This window comes from Rana temporaria, chromosome 4, assembly GCF_905171775.1.
Source record: "Rana temporaria chromosome 4, aRanTem1.1, whole genome shotgun sequence".
NCBI classification, from domain to species: Eukaryota; Metazoa; Chordata; class Amphibia; order Anura; family Ranidae; genus Rana; species Rana temporaria.
In genome coordinates this window covers 27,535,076-27,544,990 of record NC_053492.1, presented here as the reverse complement: position 1 = coordinate 27,544,990, position 9,915 = coordinate 27,535,076, and the positions used below count along the sequence as shown (strand labels likewise).

The 9,915-nt window shown below is 41.2% G+C and overlaps 1 protein-coding gene across 1 annotated transcript; it reads left to right on the top strand.

Moving 5' to 3' along the window:
- Positions 1-405: 405 nt before the first annotated feature.
- On the top strand, positions 406-5,195 carry LOC120935570. Its single transcript, XM_040347618.1, has 2 exons — positions 406-1,294; positions 4,618-5,195. The coding sequence occupies exons 1-2, from the start codon at positions 586-588 to the stop codon at positions 5,193-5,195; spliced, it is 1,287 nt and encodes a 428-aa protein (XP_040203552.1). The 5' UTR covers positions 406-585.
- The last annotated feature ends 4,720 nt before the right edge of the window (positions 5,196-9,915 follow it).

Sequence of the window (9,915 nt, the reverse complement as noted above, 5' to 3'; positions counted from 1 at the left end):
TGGGCAGGAGGAGGAGAGGGGCAGGCATAGTGCTTCCTGCGACTCTGCTCTTGAAGGAGCTGAGACCAATGCGAGCATTGTTGGAGCTCTGACAGTTTTCTTCCTGGAGCACAATAAACCTGTCAGATGTAAATAATAGAGATAAGTCTATGAGGTGGCAGGAACTCATGGTATGCCTGCATTTTTTATAAAGTAGAATAGAGTTCAGATTTAAAATGTACAGTATTTAAATTGAAAACATTTTGATAGAGTATAGAAAGATTAGAACCCCCATCAGGTTTATGTTGGTGTCTGTGTCCCTGGTAGGGATATTTACTCTGGTGACCAATGGAAAGGGGGCATTAATTAGTGCCCACATCATGGGATTGTGGCCGGCGGAACAACCATGAAATAATATAAAAAAAAAAAAAAAAAATGGTCAACTGAAAGTACTGTAGCTGGCAGCTTGGGCGGGAAAAACGTGACTTTCAAAGGATGAGTCATGTTGCTGGGCAAAATAGGCTTCTGAGTCACGTGTTTCCCGGGTTTTTAGCAGGTGTTTGAACTCACGTGTTTCCCGGGCTTTCTGCATGTGTTTGAATTCACATGTTTCCCGGGCTTTGTACACGTGCGGGGGGCTATATAAAGCCCACTGCTCGGAAGGTTTTTCAGTCAGGGCCTATACGGCATAGTGTGCTTCCCCCCCCCTCTTTCTCTATCTTTTATCTCCTCTTACCTCAGGTCATGAAGGATCTCATCAGGCGAATCCTGGAGCGAGCAGCGGAGGACGGCGGGGAAGAATGGCTGAAGAAGTGCCTGGCAGAGATGGAGTCGGAACCTGCCCTTGTCGCGGAGGAAGATGGAGAGGTTGCGGGTCCGTCGGATGCTTTCCAGCAACCGCTGCTGCCTCAGACACCATCTCTCCCTTACAGGTGTTCCAGGACCCAGCCACCCGAGCGCTCCCTTGCTGTCTCTGCGGCCCGTGAAGATGAGGTTTCCAGCCTGGGCGGAACTTCCGACACCACCCCTCAACGCAGCAGCCTGCGGATACAGAAGAAGAAGAGGACGGCCTCTCCATCTCCAGTGCGCGTCACGACGGGGAGGGGTAGAGGCCGTCAATCACCAGTGAAGGGAAGGAGGGATCTTTTTTCTTTGCAGGTTCCTATGGAGGAGCAGACAGCGTCACCAGTGGCCAGGCAGACTCAGCTGGACAATGTGACGGCGCCTCAGCGGCTAGAATTCCTTTCTAGGCCGGCTAGCAGCTCACAGAGAGATGACAGCTCAGCGTCCCAAGCTGGAGCAGCGACATCTAGTGGTGAGTTAGCAAACCAATTGATTTTCAAACAACTATTGGAATCTGTTAATAAATTACAAAATGTCATTTCTAGTCAGTCACAATTATCCCCTGCTAATGTGTGGTCTGCACAGGCTTTACCTAACATTTCTCAGTCTGTTAGTGCCGTTAATGACAGTATTTTTGATTCTTTTCTTAATAATCCTACTTCCTCTCAGATCCCTGAAATTTCTTTTAAAGAGCCTCTCCCATGTGAAATCTCTCCTTTGGGTTTTCACTTGACCACAAATATAAAAGAAAAAATTTGGAAAGGCGACTTTATTGAATTATTGACTCTACTCCCTGGTAAGGAATTTTCGGGGAAAAGTGACAATAAAAAGGATGAGTTATCAGAAGATAGACGTCGCACTGCACCAAAATCTTTTTACAATTGGTTACAAGCCTTTTGTATTTATTCTGCTATCTTAGGTGAAAAATCCCCAGATAAGTGCAGTGGTCTATTCCAACATTTGGAGAATATACTGGAAGCGTATAGGAATTTTGGAGGTTTCGGGTGGTATAATTATGATGAATCATTTCGTCAAAAAATGTCAGTTTATCCTAATTTAAGATGGGGTATGAAGGATGTAGGTTTATGGTTGAACCTTATCCTCCCCCAGAAACCAGTTTTTTCAAGACAGTTACCAACACAGAATGTACCGCCCACTTATAAAAAAGGTATTTGTTATGCATTCAATGAATCACAGTGCAAATGGTCAACGTCGTGCCGATACAAGCACGAGTGTTCCTTTTGTTTCGGGACTCATCCCGTCTCAAAATGTTTCAAAAGAAATTTTCCTGCCCAGGGTAGGGAAAACTCCAAAGGCTTGCACTCCGGTGAATCTGCAAAACATGTACCCGTGGCTAATGCGGTACCCAGACAGGGAGAAAGCTGAGGTTTTAATTAAGGGATTTTCCTCAGGTTTCACTCTTCCAATTTTTTCTGGGGTCGGCTGCAGCCTAGTAAGTAACTTGAAATCGGTATTGATGCATAGCGAGGTGGTGAGGAAAAAATTAATTAAAGAAATTACAGCTGGTAGGGTCGCGGGTCCTTTTGTTTCTCCTCCATTTAAGAATTTTCGTATTTCCCCTTTGGGCATTGTACCCAAAAAGGAGCCCAATTCTTATCGTCTAATTCATCACCTTTCATACCCAAAGGGTGATTCATTGAACGATGAGATTGATGATTCTTTGGCTTCTGTATCTTATGCAAGTTTTGACGACGCAATTAGGCTAATAAAGACATTTGGTAACGGGGCCTTGTTAGCAAAGACTGATATTGAATCTGCATTCAGACTCCTCCCCATTGCACCGGAATGTTTTAATTCTTTAGGTTTCTGTTTTGAGGAAAAATATTTTTACGATATGTGTCTCCCTATGGGGTGTTCCTTATCGTGTAGATATTTTGAGACTTTTGCTTCCTTTTTGCAATGGGTCGTCTCATATGAGGCAGGCTACAACGGGATTATCCACTATTTGGATGACTTTCTGCTTGTAGGACCCCCTGATTCTCCAATTTGTCTTTTAATGCTAAAATTATTTTTGAACATTTCTGAGTTTTTTGGTGTACCAATTGCCACTGAAAAAACAGTTTTTCCGGTCACGTTTATAGAATTCCTTGGGATCAGTATTGATACTAGGTTGTGTCAATATCAGCTCCCTTTGGTTAAAATAACTAGGATTCAGAATACGATTTGTCTGTTTTTGCGTCGTAAAAAAGTATTGTTAAAGGAGCTACAGTCTTTTCTAGGTCTACTGGCTTTCGCCACCAGGGTGATGCCAGTTGGCAGAATTTTTTCTAGGCGATTGTCTATGGCCATGTCTGGCCTTAAATCCCCGTTTTCCCATATCCGTCTTACTTCAGATCTGAAAGATGACCTTTTGGTTTGGTCGCAATTTTTATCCGATTATAATGGTCGTACTTTTTTCCAAGAAGATTTTATTTTTTCAGCCGATCTTGATCTTTACACGGATGCAGCAGGTTCGCTAGGTTTCGCAGCAATCTGGGGCACCCATTGGTGCTGCGGTTCTTGGCCCCCATTCTGGGTTGCCAATAAGGCAACCAAGAATATAGTTCTACTCGAGTTATTCCCCATAGTAGTTGCTTTTGAGCTATGGGGAAAATTTTTCGCGAACAAACGAATTTTAGTACATTCTGATAATAAGGGTGTTATCTTCGCTTTAAACTGTCTCTCTTCTAAATCCATATTCGTTATAAAATTATTAAGATATCTTGTTTTACTATGTTTAAGGTTTAATATTTGGGTGAAAGCAAAACATGTTCCTGGAAAAAGTAATCTGATAGCTGATAGCCTGTCTCGTTTTCAGATGGCTCGTTTCAGACAGCTTTTTCCAGAAGCGGATCAGGTTGGATGCACCTGCCCGAGTCAGCTTTGGGATCTGATTTAGCCCCTATTGTTTCGGCTATCAGGGGCTCGATTGCTTCCAAAACATGGATCGAGTATTCGGTTGCATGGAGAAAGTGGCTCTTGTTCGCCGATGAATTGGGTTTAGCTGGTTTCTCATGTACTGAACAAACGGTCCTTGCTTTTCTTTGTTCACTTATGCAACAGAAGTTATCTTTTAATTATATCAACAAGAGCCTAGCAGGAATTTCCTTTTTTCTAAAATTGCACAATCTCCCAGCGTGTAACAGTTTCTTTTCGGTTCGTCAGGCTTTAAAAGGATATAGAAGACAGACGTTTACACCTGATACACGTAGGCCCGTTTCATTAGACCTTTTAAAAAAAATTTGTTTAAATACATCTAAGGTGTGTATTTCGGAATTCGAAGCATTATTATTTCAGACAGCATTTGTGCTAATTTTCTTTGCGGCTCTTCGAATTTCTGAGCTAGTCCCTAATAATAAAAAAAGTAGTTCGAGTTTAAAATTTAGTGAAATATGCGTTTCCCAGGGACAGGTTCGGGTTTTTATTAGTAAATCCAAAACGGATGTGGTAGGAAAAGGTCATTGGCTCACGTTGCATGCATGTGGAGATCATATCATTTGCCCTTATTTAGTCATTTCCAGATACATTTCCGTAAGACCTTCTTGTATAGGTAATTTTCTGGTTCATTTAGATTCGTCCCCATTAACAAGGTTTCAATTTTCTGCCATTTTCAGGCGATGCCTGATTTCTTTAGGCCTTGGTCATTTAAAATTCTCATCCCATTCATTCCGTATCGGAGCTGCTACGGAAGCTGCTAGGTTGGGCCTCCATGAGTCTGTGATTATGAGTTTGGGTAGATGGGAGTCAAAGAGGTTTGGTTTATATATACGTCCTAATCTTTCTCTCTGATTCTAGGTTCATTATCCTCCATCTGGATCATTGGACATTCATTTGTTCATTGGGCTCACATCCGGGCGTGTCAACGATGTTACTCTTCTAATCTGTCTTTGCCTCCTGACTCTTTTAAGATTTTTTGGAAAGGTATTCGTGGTTTGCGTTGGGACAATCTTTGTCACCACATTTCTAATTTATCTCACAGTTTACCATATCCTGATATTCTAATAATCCACCTTGGGGGTAATGACATAGGAAAGTATTCAACTCTAGATTTGATCTTTAAGATTAAGCGCGATTTGCAGCATATTCATTTGTCCTTTCCTAGTACTAAAATTATTTTTTCTGAAATGATTCCGCGTTTTCTCTGGCTATCTTTCCCGGAGAATAGGTCTCTGGAGAAGATTCGGAGGCGTGTTAATCATTCAATTGAGAAATTTATGCCTATATTGAACAGTTTTTCATATAGGCATACTGAGTTGGAAGGAGGTTTTTCTGGTCTCTATAGGTCGGATGGTATCCACCTATCTGACATAGGTTTGGATATCTTCAATTCGGATCTCCAGAATATGGTAGAAATGGCCACGGTGCTGGGGTAGGCCGTTTTTTGTCAGCTGACAAAATCCGGCTGGTGGGGACTTTGTATTTATTAGTTATGGTATTCGCTCGAGTTCTATGACTGAGCGAGATCTTAAGAGATGATTAAAGTTTGGAAAATGTTATATTAAGAATTTAAATAATATTAAAAATGTTACTATTAGAATTTTAGTAATATTAAATGGAATATTTATGATTATATAGATTTATTTATACCAATAACGGTGCCGCGGCCATTTCTATTACCATTAAAAAAAAAAAAAAAAAAAAATTGAAATGAATTTATTTATTTATTCAATAAAGTTATTTAAATTATTTTGGTCTATGTTTTATTCAAATCATTAGAAGTTAAGTTGTCTGGTTCGGCCTACACTCCCATGGAAAGGGGGCATTAATTAGTGCCCACATCATGGGATTGTGGCCGGCGGAACAACCATGAAATAATATAAAAAAAAAAAAAAAAATGGTCAACTGAAAGTACTGTAGCTGGCAGCTTGGGCGGGAAAAACGTGACTTTCAAAGGATGAGTCATGTTGCTGGGCAAAATAGGCTTCTGAGTCACGTGTTTCCCGGGTTTTTAGCAGGTGTTTGAACTCACGTGTTTCCCGGGCTTTCTGCATGTGTTTGAATTCACATGTTTCCCGGGCTTTGTACACGTGCGGGGGGCTATATAAAGCCCACTGCTCGGAAGGTTTTTCAGTCAGGGCCTATACGGCATAGTGTGCTTCCCCTCCCTCCCTCCCTGTCGCAGCACCTTATGTGGTATGTCACCCTTAAAATCAAGGGGGGACTTTGTATTTATTAGTTATGGTATTCGCTCGAGTTCTATGACTGAGCGAGATCTTAAGAGATGATTAAAGTTTGGAAAATGTTATATTAAGAATTTAAATAATATTAAAAATGTTACTATTAGAATTTTAGTAATATTAAATGGAATATTTATGATTATATAGATTTATTTATACCAATAACGGTGCCGCGGCCATTTCTATTACCATTAAAAAAAAAAAAAAAGAAAAATTGAAATGAATTTATTTATTTATTCAATAAAGTTATTTAAATTATTTTGGTCTATGTTTTATTCAAATCATTAGAAGTTAAGTTGTCTGGTTCGGCCTACACTCCCATGTTACCAAGACTAAATGTGATAGGATCACAAATTTTCAGTTGTCATTAGAACATAACTTGTCTAATGCCGCGTACGGACGATCGGAAGTTCCGACAACAAAACCGTGGATTTTTTGTTGGCTCAAACTTGTCTTGCATACACACGGTCGCACAAATGTTGTCCAAAATTCCGAACGCCAAGACGTACGATCGTGTGTACGTGGCATAAGGCCGCGTACACATGATCAGTCCAACCGATGAGAACGGTCTGATGGACCGTTTTCATTGGTTAACCGATGAAGCTGACTGATGGTCATTCAAGCCTACACACCATCGGTTAAAAAAACGATCTTGTCAGAACGCGGTGACGTAAAACACAACGACGTGCTGAAAAAAACAAAGTTCAATGCTTCCAGGCATGCGTTGACTTGATTCTGAGCATGCGTGGATTTTTAACCGATGGTCGTGCCTACTAACGATTGTTTTTTTTCTATCGGTTAGGTATCCATCGGTTAAATTTAAAACAAGATTGCTTTTTTTTAACAGATGGATAAATAACCGATGGGGCCCACACACGATCGGTTTGGTCTGATGAAAACGGTCCATCAGACCGTTCTCATCGGTTTGACAGATCGTGTGTACGCGGCATGAGAGTAAATTGTTTCAAATGTCCATTTCTACGATTTTGCAGTATGTCATTTTTTGGTATGTAATCTCATATTTTTAGCTAAAATTTTTTGGAATGTGTGCTTTTTTAGTTTGCAAAGTTTTCATTTATTAATTTTCATCCAGAGCTTCGGGCTCAGTCACTGCTTTCTTCTGAATGTAGCTCAGCACGTAGATTAATGGGAATGGTCTGATACACGACAAGCAGACATTGGTAGATCCACCTGGACAGACACAGACTGGTGATAATTGTATCTCCAGTGGGAAGGCATTTATTCCTCATCCAGGTCTTGCCATTCATCATCACAATGAATTTGTTGAGTACCATCCCAAGAATGAGAATAAAATAGGACAAATAAATCGAAATATGCTGAAAAACTGACTGCATAGTTAAAAAATGATTTTGTATCTCAGTCCGGAGAACCTGGACAAAGCTGTGACTCTGGCTGTCAGATAAGAATATACAAATATAAGTTATACAGATACTTTTCAATTTTTATTAATGTGTTCCAAACTCTGGTGGTTTATGACATCCCTGCAAAACTATTTTGATTAAAATTCAAATCAGACAAAGCTTAGGCTCTGTTTTGCATTATCGATACTGCATTTATTTTTGGATTTGAATTACCATCTAGCTAAGAATCACAGAGATATTAGTAACGTACTGCAATTATTTAGGCTTTCTGAGTCACTGGAAATTAATATACTATCTTAGATTTTTTTGTTTGTGTAAACTACCAAGGTTATTGAATTAAGCAAAATGTAGATAAGCATTTTCAAGGTGAAAAAAATAAACATGTACAACAATTTCAACTTAAAGAAATTGTAAAGGAAAACATTTTTTTGCACAAAATTAATGTCTGCAAGGTAGACACACAGAATAGTGTAATGAAAATAAAATAAAAAACGAGTAAATACCTATTAAATTCCTTCATCTATATCACCTCCGGCATTCTAGTTTCTGTTCTCTCAGGCCTCGTACACACGACCGAGTTTCTCGGCAAAAACCAGCAAGAAACTTGCTGTTTTTTTTTTTTTTTTGCCGAGGAAACCGGTCGTGTGTACATTTTTTGTGTGTACGCGGCATAAGAGCTCGATCAACACCCGTTCTCAACCAGGATACCATGGCACCCCTAATGACCAGGGGCAGCACTCTTGGGAAAGAATGGTTTAGGGCTATACTGAAATGCATGGACTTTACAGACCTTGTATGCTAGTCTTCAGAATAATCCCTGTGATCCTGTAGACCACCTTGTTTCCAAGGCCCATACTCACAAAGGCTCCTGCAGGCACAGGAAGATACCAGAACTATAGCTCAATTTTTATTGCAGAAATATTTCAGACCAGATTGGCTTCACTCTAATGAACAATGACATTTAATTTGTGCTGTCATAGGTATGTGTAGTGACCCTGATATGAGCGAATTGTCATAAGACTCTTTTATTTGAGTACTTAAGGATCTTCTGAAGGTTTGTGTTTTGTGCTCAGGGCTGTCATCAGGGGGGTACAGTCGATACAACTGTAAGGGGCCAGAGGGGCCTGCCCGGGCCACAAGAAGGCAGGACTGGTGAAGGGGAGCTGTGTTGTGCACTATAAAAATTATCTTGCAGCTTCTGCTGCTCTCTGTGTCATTGAGCTCAGACATTGAGCTCTTTACTGGCACCTCTGGATACTATGTGCATGTGCACCCCTCATGTGAGCTGCTTGTACTGTGCCCCTCTGTGTCAGCAACATGTCAGCTTTGTGAAAATGAGCTGGGACTAGGTAGGAAGATTTCCTTTACAATTAGGGGCTGTGAAGGAAAGGGAGGGGGGCTGTTTGTGTACAGGGAGGGCCCAGAGGCTTGTGTGTTTACAGATTTGTGTATGTGTGGGGCTGACATATATATACAGGTGTGAGGGGGGCTGGCATATATACAGATGGGGGGGTGGCATATATACAGGTGGGGGGGGCTGACATATATACAGGTGTGTGGAGGGCTGACATATATACTGGTGTGTGGGGGGCTGGCATATATACAGGTGGGGGTCAGACATATATACAGGTGTGAGGGGGTTGGCATATATACAGGATTGAGGGGGGGCTGACATATATACAGGATTGAGGGGGGCTGAGTGCATTCAGGTGAGGTGTCCGGTGTGTGGATTCGGTGCAATGACCGGTAGGCAAGCCCTGGGGAATGTTGGTGGTCAGGCTTGGGGGGCCCAGGCCTAAAGCTGTGTGAGAGGCCCAAAAATTTCTGATGGCTGCCCTGTTTGTGCTTTCTATACTCAGGCTATAACTACCTTCAGTCTCTGTAGCACTGGAATGTATAAGCAGAGTAAATTGTATATCACTAGCATCCATAAACACACACATTCTCCAGGTCTGTGTGTTTACAGAACATTTTTGGCACCTGGAAGTTGGGTCACTAGTGCACATGCGCAGTTATCATGTCTGGCTCCAATGTGTGTGTAGGCTTTCTCTACTGCCCATGTGCAGTAGAGAAATGTGTCTAGCTGCTCACTCAAGTGCACATTAGGTTTTGTGTCTAGTGCCAGCAACCTCCCTTTACACACCATGTTCATCTTTTGTGCCTCTAGTACGCTTTCTTGACATCATTCCACTTGCAAATCCCCACCCACCACTGACAAGGAAAGGGACAATTACTGAGGTTTAATGGTCAAGTAACTGCAAAGAAAAGTTAATAAAGTTAAGGTACGTGATTTAATTTATTGTTATCTGTAGGCAATAAGCTCATACTGTAAATATAAAAACACTTAACATTATGAGACCAAGGATAAGGACTTCTCTCTAAGGCCCCGTACACACGAGAGGATCGATCCGCTGAAATTTATCCGCGGACCGGTTTCAGCGGATAGATCCGCTGGTGTGTATGATCCAGCGGATATTTATCCGTGGATATTTTTCCGGGCGATGGATTTCCAGCGGATCAAAATTTCTTAGCAT